At 38.6% G+C, this 19,156-nt stretch overlaps 1 protein-coding gene across 2 annotated transcripts in view; it reads right to left on the bottom strand.

Annotated features, from left to right (window-relative positions):
- Positions 1–19,156, bottom strand: part of GPC5 (glypican 5) — a 789,997-nt gene that overhangs the window by 635,369 nt on the left and 135,472 nt on the right. For both annotated transcript variants that reach the window (XM_086482021.1, XM_086482022.1), the window contains exon 3: positions 12,533–13,227. In XM_086482021.1, the coding sequence (XP_086338147.1) occupies positions 12,533–13,227 (695 nt within the window). The remainder of the gene's footprint in view (positions 1–12,532; positions 13,228–19,156) is intronic.

Here is a 19,156-nt window from a genome sequence, read left to right as displayed (position 1 = left end):
CCTGGATCCCTCTACTCGCCATGGCCACGCTGCATGGGATTCTTCCAAAGAGATCTCTGAGACGTTGAAGTCTGGTCTCCTAAAGTCCAGGGCTGTGGTTCTCCTTTTTGCACTGCTTTCTCTTCTTAGGATATTGAACACTCACCATCTCAAGGCTGCTCCTGATTTTCACAGCCCTGCTGCTCCTGACTTTCACAGCCACATTCTTCATCGTTTGTAAGTAATCAAGATCAGCAGAGCACCCCTCCTTGTTAGCATCTATGCCAGGAAGTTGGCACCAATGCACTCCAGAAATCTCCTAGATTGCTTGTTCACTGCTGTGTCATCCTTCCAGCAGATACCAGAGTGGTTGTAATTTCCCCATGACGTTTGTCCCTTCCAAATCAACATTTGAAGCAAGAAAAGATTGACAGGTAGTACACTTGACTACTATCAGCAAGATAGTGTGTCTTCTATCCACAAGTCCTCTCACGTTTCCCCCGTTTTTGAAGAGAGTCTTGCCATAGGAGACTCCATCTATTCCCTCCAGCTGAGATTTTTCACCCTCTTTACGCATTGAAACGTGAAATGATGACCTTGCCCCCTCATCACTGTAAAAGTGAAGGCTTTTCACATCCTGAAAACAAATTACACTGGCTTCATCAGTCTGGCAGTGCCCTGAAAAATGCTCTGGAAAGTGTCAATGACATCTTCAGTGCTTACAGCATTCTGCACACTTGTTTCCAGCAAGAAAAGGAAGCATTATACCTTGAGGAAGAAGGTGAAAACAGCCCAGGCAGAATGAGTAAGAAAGGGTGAACAGGGAGAGGCTCAACAAGGACATTTTTCCCTTGCAGTCCTAACAGATCCTGTAGCAGAGCCCTGGCAGCAGCACAATGCTACACAAGAGCTGGTATGCTGGATGACAAGAGAACAGTGTCATGCACTTTGCTATGGAAACAAAGCATGAAAACAAACAGAAGGTGTCTGCTTTTAAAGAAAACAGTACAAGTGGAGAGACAGGTCAAAAGCCAAGTGAAGAAGTAGTTTGTATCACATATAATCTCAAAAATGAGAGGAATAGAATCATAGAATCATTAGGTTGGAATAGACTGCTGAGATCATCAAGTCCAACCATTGACCTAATACCACCATGTCCACTAAACCATGTCCCAAAGTGCCACATTCACCCGTTTTTTGAAAACCTCCAGGGACAGTGACTCCACGACTTCCCTGGGCAGCCTGTTCCAATGACTGCCCACTCTTTCAGTAAAGAAATTTTTCCTAACACCCAATCTAAACCTCCCTTGGTGCAGCTTGAGGCCATTTCCTCTTCTCCTATCACTGATTACTTGGGGGAAGAGACCGACACCCACCTCACTATAACCTCCTTTCAAGTAGTTGTAGAGAACGATAATATCTCCCCTCAGCCTCCTCTTCTCCAGACTAAACAACCCCAGTTCCCTCAGCTGCTCCTCATAAGACTTGTTCTCCAGACGCTTCACCAGCTTCATTGTCCTTCTCTGGACACGGTCCAGCAACTCAATATCTTTCTTGCAGTGAGGGGCCCAAAACTGCACACAGGATTTGAGGTGTGGCCTCACCAGTGCCAAGTATAGGGGCATGATCACCTCCCTACTTGTGCTGGCCACGCTATTTCTGATTCAAGCCAGGATGCTGTTGGCCACCTTTGTTGCCTGGGCACACTGCTGGCTCATGTTCAGCTGGCTGTTGACCAGAGCCTCTGCAGAGCCTTCCTACCCTCAAGTAGATCAACACTCCCACTCAATTTAGTGTATCTGCAAACTTACTGAGGGAGCACTCAATTCCCTCATCCAGATCATAATAAAGATGTTAAACAAGACCGGTCCCAATACTGAGCCCTGGGGGACACTGCTTGTGACTGGGCGCCAGCTGGATTTAACTCCATTCATCACCACTCTCTGTGATTGGCCATCCAGCCAGTTTTTAGTGTACAGCTGTCTAGACCATGAGCCGCCAGCTTTCTTAGGAGAATGCTGTGGGAGACGGTGTCAAAGGCTTTACTGAAGTCCAGGTAGATGACATCCACAGCCTTTCCCTCATTGACTGGGCGGGTCACCTGGTCATAGAAGGAGATCGGGTTGCTTAAGCAAGACCAGCCCTTCATGAACCCATGCTGGCTGGGCCTGAGTCCCTGGTTGCACTGCACATGCCATGTGAGTGTACTCAAGATAAACCAACCCATAACCTTCCCCAGCACCGAGGTCAGGCTGACAGGCCTGTAGTTCCCCGGATCCTCCTTCCGGCCCTTCTTGTAGATGGGCGTCACATTGGCAAGCCTCCAGTTGTCTGGGACCTCCCCTGTTGACCAAGGCTTCTGATAAATGGTGGAGAATGGTTTGGCCAGCTCCTCCACCAGTTCCCTCAGTACTCTCCAGTGGATCCCATCCAGCCGCATAGACTCTGAATAACAGGTTATTTTGCTCTCAGACCCCGTCTTCCAGGTCAGGGGGCTGAATACTTTGTGGATTGCTTGTCTGACTATTAAAGACTGAGGCAAAGAAGGCACTAAGTACCTCAGCCTTTTCCTCATCCTTGGTGGCAATGTTCCCCTCCACATCCAATAGAGGATGGAAATTCTCCTTGGCTCTCTTTCAGTTGTTAACATATTTGTAGAAACATTTTTTGTTGTCTTTCACAACAGTGGCCAGCCTGAGTTCTAGTTGGGCTTTTGCCTCTCTAATTTTCCCTCTGCATGACCTAACAAGCTCCCTGTACTCTTCTTGAGTTACCTGCCCCTTCTTCCAAGAGTGGTAAAACCTCTTTTTTACCCTGAGTTCCAGCAAAAGCTCCCTGTTTAACCAGGCCGGTTGTCTTCTCAGCCGGTTCGTCTTCCAGCACACAGGGAAAGCTGAAGAAGAAGATGCATCTGTGCCGCTGTATCTTTCAGATCACATGTGGCCTCTGCCCATGGAGACTATCTTTGGTGGGGACTCTTCTCTGAATATCAGCAGTGTCTCTGAAAATCAGCAGTGTCTCCACCATTCCCCCATGGAAGCAGTGATATGTGGCCTGGCAGTGGGATCTTCGTGCTGGGTACCCTGCTGACCTCCTCTTACCAACTGCCCAGCCTTCCTGCCTTCCCCTACGGTGACAGAGACTTCATGTCAGTGACAGATTCTCCCTGGTTGATGTCAATATGGTGCTTAAAAACAGCTACAACTAACCCCACCTGCAACGTACACTGCTTTCTCGAAAAACTATGGGATGTTGTTGACAGTGAAACCTGGCAGTGGCTCCTGTGCCACTGTTGTAACCTAAGGCTGTAAACAGTAGAAAGTAGACAGTGTGTGGGATGTACACATCTTACTCAGGACCCCAATCAACTTCTCTCACCCTTACTCACACTTCCTTTCTCCCCATCCCTCTGCATCTGATTTCAGAGATAATCCTCTTCTTTCCCAGTGAGAAACTCCAAGCCAGTAATCCACCATACACACCACATGGGTATACGTACACACTGACACACACAGAGCAGTTTGGCTGTTCAATGCCACAAGTAAGGCCACTGTTAATCATCCTGTCTCCCTGCTACTTTCCTGACTGCTAGTGGTAACAGAACCAAAGTTTGGGAGGAGCTAGTGGAGCTACGTCAGCTGTTCATACTGGGGCCATCCCTCCCTGGAAGTGTTCAAGGCCAGGTTGGATGGGGCTTTGAGCAACCTGGTCTAGTGGAAGGTGTCCCTGCCCATGCCAAGGGGGTTGGGCTAGATGATCTGTAATGTCCCTTCCAACCCAAACCATTATCATTCTATGGTTCTATGATTCTGATTCATGCATAATTAGTTTGAGAGAAATACAGTATCCTTTTCTAAATCTGAGTTGATTTTCTGGGATCAGATGGCTCCCCTCTATAAACTGATGGTACATTTGACGACAATGTACATTTAATTAATGCCACGGGATTTGAAAAGGCAAAAAGGGGGCAATTTGCTATCTCTTACATCCCCCAAAATGTGGAGGCCATTTGTACAAAAACATCTAGAGGAGAACATTGGCAGCAGAAATAAAAGGAATACTAATCAAACACAAAGGACCAGAATCTGGTCCCAGTCATGTTAGTGTAAAATAATGTCTTTAAAGTCAAACTGTTCCTGATTGAATCATAAAATCATAGAATCATTCAGGTTGGAAAAGACCTTTGAGATCAAGTCCACACATCTATCATATACACCTCTAAACCATATCTCCAAGCACCACATCTAAACAACCTTTAAACACATTAAGGGATGGTGACTCGACCACCTCCCTGGGCAGCCTATTCCAATGTATGACAACACTTTCAGTGAAAAAATGGTCCCTTCCAACCCAAACCATTCTATGATTCTATGATCCTAAGGCACAAAACTCTGCATACAGCACTGATAGTGCTTCTCTTTTCTGCCCATATCAAGTGTACCTGGAGCCTTGTGCTAAACAGGGCTCTCTCATTAAGAGAGAGTGATTGATCCTCCAAGATAATTATAGCAATCACAATACAGGAGCAGGAGTGTGTGTGTGTAAGCACGAAAGAGAGGGAAGTCCAGGATTTGAATATGGTACGTTGTCCCTGCCATCAAGGTAATTTTCTTTTGCTACAGCATTAGAGAACGCCCTTAGAATGATGCCATCTGCATGTCTCCTCATTGTGAAAATGCTGGAAAAAGTTGTCTACACAGCAGAAGATGAATCATAGAAAAATGCAGTCAGGTATTTGGAAAAGCCAGCTAGATATTTGTCTAAACTTACCTATTTCCAAAGAGATAAATTATACTTATAATGTTTATAATTGAGAAATTTACTGTGCAGTTTAAATATAAACAATATAGATAATAAACCAAAGCAATCATAAATTGTACAACCCTGTGTAATCTGCTTAATTTGTAAAATAACATGACTACGTTATTCTATAATAATTGCCAGTTTTACTCTCGTATATACAGTAAATCAGGCTGTGAAACTATATTTTCACATAATTAATTCTTGTTATGTGTAGAGCTTTTGTTTCTTTTTAATCAGGGTTTTGATTTTCATTCTATGCCATTTCATAAAAGGATATAGAATAGAATAGAATAGAATAGAATAGAATAGAATAGAATAGAATAGAATAGAATAGAACAGAATATTTCCGTTGGAAGGAACCGATAATGATCACCTAGTCCAACTGCCTGACCACTCCAGGGCTGACCAAAAGTTACAACATGTTGTTAAGGGCATTGTCCAAATGCCTCTTAAACACTGACAGGCTTGGAGCATCGACCACCTCCCTAGGAAGTCTGTTCCAGTGTTTGAATGTTCTTTACCTCTTGGTAAAGAAATGCTTCCTAACGTCTAGTCTAAATCTCCTCATTTGTAAAATATTGTTTTAATATTTATCTAAAAAACTAACAAAATCTTGGATACATCACTTTCAAATACACTACTTACTTCATTTTAAGTTGAAAGCATGAGAAAATTAAGGTGGGAAGAGTAAATGTATATTATTTCCTTTTAAAAGTTTAAAAGTTTTAAAAATCCGAAAGTAGGAGTCATGTGAATAATGCAAAGACTATGAAACAAGAAAACAAACCCCAAAGAAGCAAAATTAAGGTTAAACCCCTTACTCATTTTGCTAAAGGGTATGTAGCATTCATAGTCCTCAAAATCAAAGAATGATGAAAGGTTCCTCCAATAATGAGGCAAAATAAGATAAACTAGTAGTGAAATAGTCACTAAATTTGTCAATGAATGTGTAGATACTGCTGGGTGCACTGAAAAACATGGAAATAAGATTAGAAGATGTTTAGACAGATTGAACTATTTTAGGGGAAGTGTTTCTTATTGTCTTCTTTTAATCTATTTTCCTGAATTTTTGGTTTTAATGGAAATGCTGATTTTTTTCTTCCATTATTCTGTTTTCCTGAATTTTTATTAGATGGATAATTCCTAAGTTTTTCAAGCAAAATCAGGGGTGGATATTATAAATAATGCTTGGAAGTACAGCCTAATATTTCCCTTATGAAAAATACTGTAATTGTATCTCTGATTGTTATCAAATCAATAATCATTTTTGGTTAACATTGTACTGCGTATTTTATATGCATATAGAACAGAGATAGAAGGCCATTTCAGCTGTGCTGAGTACAGCTCTCTGTGATATTTACAACTTTATTTTTAAGTGACAAAATTCAGATCTTTTTCATGACCTGATTTATATAAAACATTTATAATAAGCATTTTCTAATGTTAAAATGTCTTTAAGAGAGTGACAAAATTATTTTTAATATAAGTTCAAATAGCTTGTGAACTTACTTCACATGATTGACTAATGCACTCTAAGCAAGCAATCAAAATGTGGTAGTTATGAAGCAGTAGGCATAAAGCCGTTGTATTTATAGGCATATAATCATGGAAATAAATAAATTAAATTTTAGACACTAAGGAAGTGGGTTCACAGGTGTCGTGGTTTAACTCCAGCCAGCAACTGAGCACCAGGCAGCTACTCACTCACTCCTGCCCTCCCAGTGGGATGGCGGAGGGGAACTGAAAATTAAGAGCGAAACTTGTTTGTCAAGATAAGAACACTTTAATAATTGAAATAAGAAAATTAAAATAATAATGATAATAATAGTCATAATAGAATATACAAATGAGTAATGCGCAATGCAATTGCTCACCACCCACTGACCCAGGCCCAGACTGTTCCCGATCCCGGAGAAGAAAATCCATAAACCACAATCCCAGAAGAGAGAGAGACCCAGCTTCCCAGCTAACCTTCGTCCATATACTGAGCATGACGTTGTATGACATAAAATATTCCATTGGCCAGTTTGGATCTGTTACTCTGGCCATGCTCACTCCTAGCTTCTGGGGCACCTGCACACTAGCAAGACATGGGAAGTTTAAAAAGTCCTCGATTCCTTAGCAACAACTAAAACCATCGGTATATTATCAGCATTCTTCTCATACCAAATCCCATACTGAATCCAAAACATAGAACTATTCTTGCTACTAAGAAGAAAAAATTAAGTCTATCTCAGCCGAAACCAGGACAACAGGATAGCTACTTCAAAGGATGCTCATCTCTTGCACTTCTTTAAGTGCCTTAACCTGTAAAGCTATAAAAGTTAACAAATATCCAGGCACAGCACTTCCCACAATTAGAAATGCTGTTAATTTGGTCTTTTATTGACAATTAAGCTTAGTCCTTTCCAAAAATAAAAACTGCAATTGTACTATAGCTTGCAGGTTTATACTTCTGTGTATTTGAGACTATCAAAAGATTTGTTTCATCACCTTCTTTCCATTCCTTTTTTAAATCTAAAAAATTAAATGGTTTAGTGCACTCCTACAGCATTTCATTTTCTGGAATGGTATGGAATAAGGCTGTGCGACTTTTCACTGGAGAGACCCCAACAAAAGTAGTTACATAAAACAGATCCTAGAAGGAATAGAAAAAAACCCACAAATATTCTATTTATACTGTTTGTGAATATGTCTCTTCATGGGAATATTAAATTTAAAACATCACTGTATTACAGTAGTTCTGTTTAAGTGTTTATAGCTAGTCATTTCAAGCAAAAATAATCAATAAGAAAATATAGCTCTAAATACAGTCTATTAAATTCTTCTTCCTGATAGCATTCTATGGCACAAGATCTTGCTTTTTTCCTAGTATTAACAACAGAATAAAAAAAGAGCAAGACAAAAGTATCTTTTAATACAATATGATTATGCATATTTTTTAGAAGTCACATAACTTAGACCTAAGACTAAGATCACTGAAAGGACTTGAGAACTTCCAGAAGTTTGACATTTTCATTATCTCCAACTATTTAGAAAACTGATTTGGTGAAAATCCACATCGGCTAGAACACAGTGAAGATGTAGGGCTTTTGAAAATCCCATTCCAAATTCTTGTAGGTTTGTATTACATATAAAAATACATACAAGAATTTTACCAAACCTATAGCACAAATTCCTCGTTTTAAAAATTAGGAAATGCCAGAATTTGTCTGTGTGATTTTAATTTTTCTAATTCCCACATTTTTATACGCATATATAGCTTTTAATATCATGGACACATAATTCATTTTCCTCCAGATCCCCAAATCATCAGTGTCCAGAATACAGAATACACAATGAACACCTAATCAATATTCCTTTTCATCTCTTTTATTCAATATTAATCCCAAACACCATTGATCTTTTGGGAATGAAGCACAATACTTTAATGTAAAGTCTGGAGGAAAGATTTAATTATAAAGCTTTGTGACTGTCTCTTTCTCTTCTCTCCTGTTCCTTTCCCCTCTTCCTTCAGCTCTTGCCTTGGACCCATTTCACCTCCTCTCAGGTCCTCTGTCTGTTCCATTCCAGTGGACCTCTCAGCTGCTGCATTACCCAGTGCCTGACAGCACAAGTCCTCACGCACCAAAACAAAACCATGGCTAAGAGACTCTCTCTTACAGACAGCTCCCTCAACCAGCTTGAGTTTCAGCTGCCAAAGCAGCATGCACACAGGGAAAGGGGTGAAAACACACAGCTGAGGATGGTGCCAGAGCAGGACTTGGGCAACCAAGGGTGACACTGGCTTAAGCTGCCGTTGAACCACACTGTCACACAGGAACTTGCCTTTCCATGGCATGGGGCCACGCCAGTAACCCATGCCTAAAGGGAACATGAACATGCCCTTATGCTGGGGATAGTAGGCTCCATCCACATCAAAACTTCATAAATCTTGCTGAAGTCGCTCTTTGTCCTTCTGTCTTAACACTGACAGTGGCTAGCATAACAGCATGGAGGCAACATGAAACAAGTTTCTGTAGCTTTTTTGAGTGCTTGTTTTTCCTTAAATAAGGCTTAAATGTGTTACAAAGTTCTTGTGCACTCATTAGCCTGCAGTTTCCCTCAGTGGCGATTCCCTGGCTGTACACAAGCTCAGAGATTGGCATGTGGTAACTCAGGCTGAGCTCAAAGAGAAGCATAGGATGAATCTACAAGCTCCTTTGTAGCTACAAGCATTTTTACCTGTTACTCAATACTTAAGAACTACACATCATCTCTTTCAGATTATCTAATAATGTTCTTGGTTTTTATGATTCAGCTTTCTTAAACTTCTGTTACATTATATCTGCATGAGCATATACACAGAAGTCTGCTAAAAAATTTCTGTTCAAACTCCTACCAGCTAAAAAACCATAAAGTCCACTATGGACCGAGCATAAGTAGTACATAAATGGATATATATAGACTTCAGGAACACAGAACAGAATTATCATTAAATACATGTCAATATATATATAGATGAACATATTTAAATATGTGAATAGTTGCACAACCCACACATCTCCACTAGATTCTACAGAATAGCATAGAATAATGTCCAGGCATAGAGATGATGAATGGGTGCTGTACTTATTTGTCAGTCAGCGGAGCTGTGTGAGGAAGGAACTGGGAGTGTGAATTCGAAACAGGAAGAACAAAGGCAAAGAGAAATTTCAGCTGGTGACAACATGACACTGCTCTGCTGACCCAAGCAGAAAAGGGAAAAAGTTGTAAATTACTGGAAAAAAGAGTTTTGTAAAAGGAAGCCATGTTATATAAGCATTAGTGGGCTTTCCACACCACACAGAGCTTGAAGTATGACTAAACATTAGATTTAAATACAGAGAGTCATGCAACATGTTAGGAAAAAAGTCCTTTACACATAGTTATTTATAGAAACATACACACGATTAGATAAAAAGCGTACAAATACCTGTATCACTAAGCAGGATACTCTGTTGATTCTCATATTAACATTTGCATATGTACATATCATACATTCAAACTTTTAAAGTTTTTTTTCCTCTGTCTGCTTCTTTGAAACTCATAAGCACCTACTGTGATGAAATTCACTTTCAAAACTGCAGCGACTGCTGCGTGCCTAAGCGAGCCATTATTTGCTGGCTCATAATCATCTTTTCTGTGTCTGTTAGAATCACTGATGCATTAATTGCTTATCAAAATTTGAAACAGTTCATGAGTCACTCTGAAGATAAAAGAAATAAATATTAATGAGCCAATTTCAACTGAATTCATGTGCTCTGCCTCTTAAAGCTGAAAGACTGTGTTTATTACATGTCAGAATTAGGTCTTGATACCTAATGTATGGGAGAACATGAAATATACTCAAGCCATACTCAGCGAATCAGAACTGACTGACTAGATCACCTTGTTTCAACGGATCAATGCATAATAGTGTAATTTGACCAAATCACATATCAAAGAAAGAAAGGATTGGTCAATTATAACATAGTGATTAAGTGAAAGATATATCTAAATGCATAGGTCTGACATAATTAAGTGAAAAATGAAACATTTAATTTTTGAAGTTTGGAAGTGATTCTATATAAGATCTTAATACAACAGAAGTAAATGCTTGATCTTTGAACAAACACATGGGCACAAACTAACATTACGTAAGAAATTTTAGTATTCCTTACATCATATGGGAGACGGTGAGAAGGAAGGCATAGAGTTTTCAAGAACATCAAAATAAAGCATTTTATTTTGGATCAATCTGAAATTTTCATTAAGCCAGAACACTGGGTGGAGAACCCTTCACCCATTTGATTTTTTACTAAAATTGAGTAAAATATACTATTTTGGAGAATAAAAAATTTTATTTTGAAAACATGAGCGTGCTGAGACTTTTAAGTCTGGGCCAATGACGGTTCACTGTTGAAAATCCAATCCAAGTCTAAAACTTTTCAAACTAAATGACCCAGGATGAATCAGGAAACAGAAGTCCTTCCCTTGAGCCTTCAGCTTCTTATTCTAGCTTGTTCCTGAAAACTGTAGGCAAAAAGATCCCAAAAAAATCTGAGGAGGAACAGGGAATATCCTTAAAAGGCAACTGTAGCTCTGAAACATACTAGGAATTAGACATCAGTGAGCACTTTTCAGCCAAACTGTTAGTGAAAGCCCTTTCAAAAAAAAAATCAGTTTTTCTCAAGGAAGTTCAGCAGCAGAGGATTCTGGATAATGTAGCTGGCTGGTATAAAGCAGATAAAATGGGAAATTCCTAGAAATGGGCAATTTCCCTGTTTTCACTGACTACAGGCAGGATGAAGAATCTGTTTTAATAGACTGTGGATCTTAGTAAGAAATTAAGAATCCTCTGTTTATTGTTTCAGGTCAAGTTGTCTATTGTTAGAGGTCATATCAGCTGCTTAGCCTAAGACGCTGCTTCAACTTCAGCTAGTCACGTAAAGAGGCAGGCTGTGACAGAAGTATTACTGCACTTCAGGTGATGCCACACCACAGTGACACCCAGATACCCTGTTTAGACCTGTGTTTACTGTAAAACTAAAGGCATCTCCCCAGACCAAGACATCCAGTCCAGCATTAAACACAGAATATGTCACTGTCAGTGAAGTCTGCATGTAAGAATACAGAGAAAAACACAATTACAAAAGGTATTGTGGATTAAATATGACACAGGAAGAATTCAAGTTTTGCTACTTACATAACCTTCATAAATTGCAGATATACTATCTTTCTTTCTAATGTGTAGCTAAATACCGTGTATTTTTCCTAACAATACCTTAAAATTCTTCACTTCATACATTCACAGGTAACACAGCTCTCATGTAACTTGCTTTTTCTCTTAAGTATATGTAAGGAAGGACTTAGTTCATGTTGGAAATGAACTGTGCTGCTTTCTCTGAAATCTACAAAATTATGTAAATAATATATGTGGTTACAGGTTCTTTAAGACAGGTCGCTGGTATTTAAAAGAAGAAATGTTTAAATTTATCTTTATGTGCATATAAGATAACAATGAAGCAATTAAACAATTTTCTTCAGTTCATGAAAAACATTTTTTGTGCTCCTAAAAATTACTCCCAGTATGTTGTATAATAAGTTTCCAATATGTAAACAAATATTATTGCTGAGATTTAACACTCTCATTTACACAAATGTCAGGGTATTATTCTATTTTTATAGAATATTTGCAGAATTAGTTTTTCACTGGATAATTTACTTTCCTCAGTAATATTTTAAGCTTCCAAGCTTAATTGCACCTTCCATTGTTCACCCTTGTTGAGCAGAACTTAACAGATGCAGTTGTAAAGTTAAACTTAAAGCTATTCAGTGCATCTACTGAAAATGTTAGCTTCTAAATAAAAAGGGTGAAGGAATAGAAGTTTTCATTGGACTGTGCAACAAAAATTTTCACTCAGTAAAATTTTGAAAAATAGGAAATGGGAGAAGATAAATTCCACACAAGAATTTTTTTTCATTTTGAAAAGCCTTTACTGTAAATGCTGCCAAAATGTTGACTCTGTATTTGATGTTAAACTTATGAATAGAACACGGGAAATCAGCAGGTCATGTGCATGATTAAATCAAAAACTGGCAGTGCTGCAAAAATGTATTGTCAAATAAAGCTGAACTCAGATACGAACATGTTCGTCACCATAAAAAATGGCCAAACTAATAACAGTTATCAGTGTTACTTTTCTTAGCGTCACGTTTGCACCAAGTGTGGATAAAAACAGCTTCTTACCTTCTCAGATAATTCTGGCCCATTGATACGAGCCTGTACAAGTGCATCGTTAACAAGTGAATGAAAATTTAGAAGTACGTGCTCAATGTCGTATGTTCCACTCATGGCACTTGAGAGCTCCTCCAGGGACTGAATATATCCCCGCCAATGAAGATCCATTTCTGCCATGTTAGCTAAGCAGCCTCGGATGACATTGAGGCAGTAGCCCATACAGGGCTTACTTAAAGTCAGCCCTTGGCAATGGGGACAGTACTGCATTCTCAGTAAAGCTCTGCTGCAGTCTTTAGAGAAATGCAGATGATCTGTTGTATTGATCACTTCAATCCCCAAATTCAGAGCCTGCAAGAAAGTCCGGCTGGTTAACAGTGATCTTCCCATTTCTTCTGTGGCTTTTTTGGGAACATTACCAAAGGGCCTGATGTCTCTTCTCGACATTCGGAGGCACTCCGCATATTCCAGTGAAATGTCAGTCAGACCAGGGTTAATGATGTGGTTGTACGCTACTGGGAACAGAGTGTCAAAAAATCTGTTGACAAATTCCTCTGTGCTAACATCTGGGCCAAATATGAAGAGTCCAACATCTGTGAAAAACTCCTGAACACGTGCAGTAGCCTCAGCAGCCATGCTTCTATATGCATTGCAGAAAAGTGTGCTTGTGTAATTCTCAGCCAGTTTGATAAGCATTTCAAAGGTTTCTGTAATAAAAAAAAAACTTCATTATTTCTAAGGTTTAAAAAATAAGAAATTAAGTGTAAGAACTTAAAACAATTACTTCAGGACATCTTAAATTTATCCTGAATGTATTATTGCACTAGAATTTACGAAGAGACAAACTTATCACAAACTGTGACAATCATATTTTGTATATAGGTAAACACCTTACAAGTAATGTTACAACACAATTAATAATCCGTATATTTTCTTGGCAGGATATAGTAAACACAGTCCAAAAGAATATAAAAGGAAATTGATTGTAAGCTGAGTTATTAAGTTACAAAATACAACAAAGCCCTGCTGTACCTGTCTACATATACACATACATTAGCTCCCTCACTTCACAACCCATTCTGCAAGTTGCAATAGAAAGTTAAATGCTCTCAGCCACTCCACTTCAAGTCATTCCTCTTACTGTTGTAAACGGATGCCAAAAGTAACATTAAACAATTTAAACAACTCTTTCATTCCATTAAAACTTTACTTTTAAGAGATTGAACAGTTTTGTCTTCTTGTCTTCCAAAGGAAGGACACGTACCAAACACATAAGAATGTGCTTTTGAGCAATGCTGTTTAGTCTGGCAATTGCTATGCTCAAGCAAAGTGCTGGAACATGCAGAGTTGCTCACCTTGGGCACTGTGATGGATACACCCACCCTAAGCCTCAAGATCTGCATAACTGGTAAAGCCTGAATGGGTAAACTAACTCTTCATTTCATGTGTTAGGTGGCAATCCTTAAGTACACGGAGTAGTTTTTAATAAGACAGTTAAAGTATGCTGGAGAAGTATTCACTCCTGACTTGATCGAGGATTTGCAGGTAAGGAAAAATGCTCGCTTTCAAAACAGAAGGAGTGTTCACATTGAGGAATTTCCTACTTCTGCCTGAGAAGCCTGCATTTCAGGGAAGGCAAAGGAGCAATACATAGATCAAAAGGAAACTTACCCTAGAGTCGAGAATAAAAATACATAGAAACACTTTAAGTATTAACCCATTTTATCCACTGGATGGTTGTGAGTCAGTAACTTTCATTCCAGCTTTACAAGTACGTACTTATGTATTTATTTTTTCATATTTACTTTTTTAACAGGTCTCTATAAAGTGAGGAAAAGCATGAAGTACAGTTAATACTGTCCAAACAGTACTAAAAATAGGCAGAATCAAATAGTGTCAAAGTATGTCAGGCAATTACTGAAGCAATGTGAAGTGTGCTGTTAAGTCACTGGCTGAAAGGAATAGTAGAAAACTCAGAATAGTTTTAATATAATAAACAAGACTGGCTATCACCTCTTTAATTTATATATCTATGCATAAGAATAAATGTCATATATTCTGAGAAAAGGCTTGTTCAGGTCAGTGAAATGATTCTCACTGACTTCAGCAGGTTTGAAATTGCATGCTTTGTGAAAAGATCACAGAGAAGACATATTAAACTAATCTGTTTTAACTTTCTGTGCGTTCTTTGTTTTCTCCAATAAAAACAAGATACATGCTTATAAATCAGAGTCATTACTTCTATTCCTCTGCTATCTGCTATCTCTATTAATTCTTAGTTTCACATTTCACACCACCCTTAAGACTGGTTTTGATATCTCCCTCTTTTCCATTCCTCTAACATTCACGTAAGTAAGAAAAAAAGTGTTGCCTGCCCATGGTAAAGAGCAGGAAAGTACATCCCATTCGTCTCCCTCCCCCCTCCCCCCCTCCATTACTATGGCACATATATATGTGCATCTCTCCTAAAGTGAATTTCACTACAATCATTCATACATGCCAAGTACCACAGTGATTCAGGAAAGGGTTTGATTTGTTTCAAAAGTCAGACTCCTAAAGTCAGGACCCTGCATGGAGCTAGGCTCCCACCAATGGAGACCTATTCAGTACAGCAAAGCCTCTTCAGTTTATCCCATGGATTGACATGTGGAAGTGCCAGCTGAGTAACTCTGTAGACCACAGCTGCCTGCATTGCCACCAGCTCTGTGACTTTTCTCAACCTCAGCAAGTCATGCCATATGTACCTAAGACACCTGCACTGCACGTCACATTGTGCATATGTGTATGGGAGACTCACATCCTTCTGGAGCAGCAGAGATACAGATCAGATAGGGCATACTAGATTGATCAAGATGTATACTTTAAGGTGACTGAACCGAGGATGAGATCTCCACCAGCTACAACGGCAGTTTGGACACCTAGCTTACATGGAGGCACATATGCATGGACAGCTAAATTATAGCCCTAAATATGTTACTGTACATTATGTCTCATTTTTATTGGAGGGAATGAAGAATTCAAAGAAAGTACAGTCCCACTATGGAGGCTTTATTTAGCTGCCTAAGAGTGTTTAATACCATTTTCAATGGTAGATGCCATTTATCTGCCTGTTTGGAAGAGTATGGGTATCCTGAAGGACCTGTGTCACATCTGCAGGCTTTGTGTTGCACTTAAAATGGTACTAGGTGGCCTAGACAACCGAACTGAAATATAAATACCCAGTTATCACTGACTCAAGAACCCTTCATATAAAAGCTTGGAGCAACCAGAATAACAAAGACAAAAATTTAAGTCAAACTCATTCTTGGTTTAGATGATTTAAAATAATAAAGTGTGAAGAATATTAAAGCCTCCTCTGAAAATGTCTATTTTTGTAACTGTAGGTTCAGCCTTTTACAGAAATTTTGCCAATGCTTCAGATAACCTTTGATAAACTAGGTAATGTTAGTAAAATAATGATGTTATAATAATCTCTTTAGAATGACATGAATAAGGTTTTTATTACTCTTCCCAATTTTTTATTATTACTTTTTCCTAGATGAAAACCATAAAGTATGTGATCTAAAATGCCTGTTACAATCCACTGCTGCAGCATCCTATTACCAAGACCACAAATATTAGATGAAAGAATAAATCATGCTGCACATAGATAATCAATAGGTTTTACAATGTGGTCTAAACAACAGTAAACCTTCAAGATTGAACTACATTGCTCGTGCCCCAGCAACCCACAGATGGATGAGTACAATAATCAACAGCATGAGTTATTGACTATTTGTGCTTTTCTAAACAGCATATTATAATACTGGCCACTTGTGTTTACGATTCTGCATCATTCTGTTTAACAGTCATTTTAAGATTTCTTACAAAATTTCTAAATCAGGTTTATTCTACTGGCACATTTCCTATGTTATAACCCCCAAAGCTATTCCAGAGATTTGTTTTGCTCTCAGACAACTTGAAGAATGACAGACAGCAAAGCGGACCTATGTTTACTTTCAATATTGAACAGCTCCTGTGAACACCCAGCAATGGCAATCACAACACTTTCAGAGACTTCAATGACAAATCAAGTTATGCTGGTTCACTACTGCAAGCATATCATAGATTTAACAATGTATTTCTTTGTCTTTTAAGTCTATGGGCCCAGACTAATATCATCAGTCTTAATCATTCAGCCACATAAAAGAAGCGGTGAGTTTTCAATCAGTTTAAATCCAATATATAAGACAGTTTAAGTATAACCAAGATGAGCCAGACAAGCTCATTTTACTGTTATTAAATTATTTTTTAATCTGCAGGCTCAGTGCCTCACCTCCATCCTTTACGAGATCTTTGTAGCAACCGCTATACAATATCCTACAGATACCTTGTGCAGCACAACTGTGAATAAAGTCTAGCATGTACCATGGGTGGTGACATGTCAACTTTATTTTTCTTCAGCTACACTTCAAATTATGATTTGCACACTCCTAAGTAAAAAAATCAGGGCTGTCAATATATCATCCCATTAATTTTTTTCAAAGAACAGTAATAACTCTCTTCCTGGTTTTGCTAAGAAGGAACAAAACACACCGCTAAGAAAAAAAATGTGGATGAGGACTTGTTTGTTTTATGCATTGCATTTATTCAGCTGATTCTTTGTATCAGTATATATATATATACATTCTTTTTTGATAATAGTGTATTTAACAAAGTAATCACAAAGTGACGTAAAATAATTATCAGGTCATTGCTTTAAAAGATATGCAATCTTTCATTCACTTTCTTTAACTTTTCTGTTCCTGAGAACCACCAGAGCTTCTAAATTGTAATGATATCACAAAGTAGTAGTCAGTCTAGTGGTTCACTGGCTTTAAAAGACAACACAAAAGTATACAAATGCCTTGTTTACTAGAACAACTAACAAAGAGAATAAAAAATAAATCTTGTGTTTTATCCCTGGACATTAATCAGATTTAATGGAAGTACTGCACAAAATGAAATTGAATTTAGATTGGATTTTAAACCAACCCTGCAATTCTCAACCTCCACAGTTTTGGGAAAGTGTCTTTCTACTACAGGTACCTTAGAATATTAATTTAAAACAAATTTCTATAGAATCATGTTGTTATAAAGCAACCGCATTTTCTTAAGTTTACCCTTTCTTCACATGGATAGATGTTCTATACAAGCTGCTAAATGAGAAAATGAATGGACTAAATCCTGAGTATTACCTTTTGAAATGCCCATAGTACTTAACACAAAGTTAGTCTCATAAATTCAAAATCTGGTATTAGTAGTGGGCCAACAAGTTATGAAGTCTTATAATTCAGCAGTAATTCACCAGCCTACATCAAATATTATAAATTCAGTCACGCTTAGGCATGGTAACATATAGAACTCCATAAATTATAACCAGACAGGTTAAAACCCATTCTTGAACTACAGACATAGTATTTAGTATGAATGCCTTTCACAGTCCAGAGGGGGCGCAAAACTGATGAGCCTGGATTAACTTAAATATCAGCCCATAATATACAGGAATCCAGATAACTAAATCCAGGCAAAAGCTGAAAAACCTAATAGTATCATGAATGTATTACGACTTGAAAAGTCCTATGGCAAAGTATTAGCCTGTGGCCAGTTGCCATTCATGTTCAGTGGTCTCATGTTTTCCTTATGTTTATGGGCAGCACAAATAATCCAGAAGCATCAAACTCTCTCTACTAAAGATTTATAGCCAAATCAATTGTATCTTGCATACATTGTCCTATTGGAGTCCAAGGGGAATATCTCAGGCACAGTTTACAGCCTAGCAAACAAAAGGCATTAAAAAATCATGGAAAAGAATAATTATGAAAAGAAATTAATCCACCCAGTATTACATACGTAAGATCTTTGCTTAAAATACATCAAACAGGGAAATACATACAGGTGGGAAATTCAGTGTAATTATTTCTAACTACAAAGTAGTATGCAGTGCTAGATATACTGCAAAATCCCCTAATCATTTATCATATCTGAAAAATGAGCTGGAAGAATAAAGTCTTCAAGACATATAAATGAATTATAAGGAATGAACTCATTAGGGCATTGCCTGTGAAGGTTATATGGGAGGGAGATCAAAAGGCTAAGTGTCAGCAGAAGACATTCGAGACTCACTAAAACTGCTCCTCATTAACATATATTTCAAATTGATACAACTCATAGATACAATACCCAGGCATACTGGCTGGGTAGGTGAGAGGAGAGCAGTGGATATATTCTACCTTGACTTCAGCACAGTTTTTGACACTATCTCCCACCACATCCTCATAGGTAAGCTTAGAAAGTGTCTGTTAGAGGAGTGGACAGTGAGGTGGATTGACAACTGGCTGAAGGACAGAGCTCAGAGGGTTGTGATCAGTGACACAGAGTCCAGTTGGAGGCCTGTAACTGGCGGTGCTCCCCAGGGGACAGTACTGGGTCCAGTCTTGTTCAACATATTCATCAACGACCTGGATGAAGGGACAGAGTGCACCCTCAGCAAGTTTGCTGACAATACAAAACTGGGAGGACTGGCTGATACGTCAGAGGGTTGTGCTGCCATTTAGCAAGATTTGGACAGGCTGGAGAGTTGGGCAGAGAGGAACCTGATGAGGTTCAATAAGGGCA

This window comes from Leptosomus discolor, chromosome 1 (genome assembly GCF_034619465.1).
Source record: "Leptosomus discolor isolate bLepDis1 chromosome 1, bLepDis1.hap2, whole genome shotgun sequence".
Taxonomy (NCBI): domain Eukaryota; kingdom Metazoa; phylum Chordata; class Aves; order Leptosomiformes; family Leptosomidae; genus Leptosomus; species Leptosomus discolor.
This window is presented reverse-complemented; position numbering and strand designations above follow the sequence as displayed.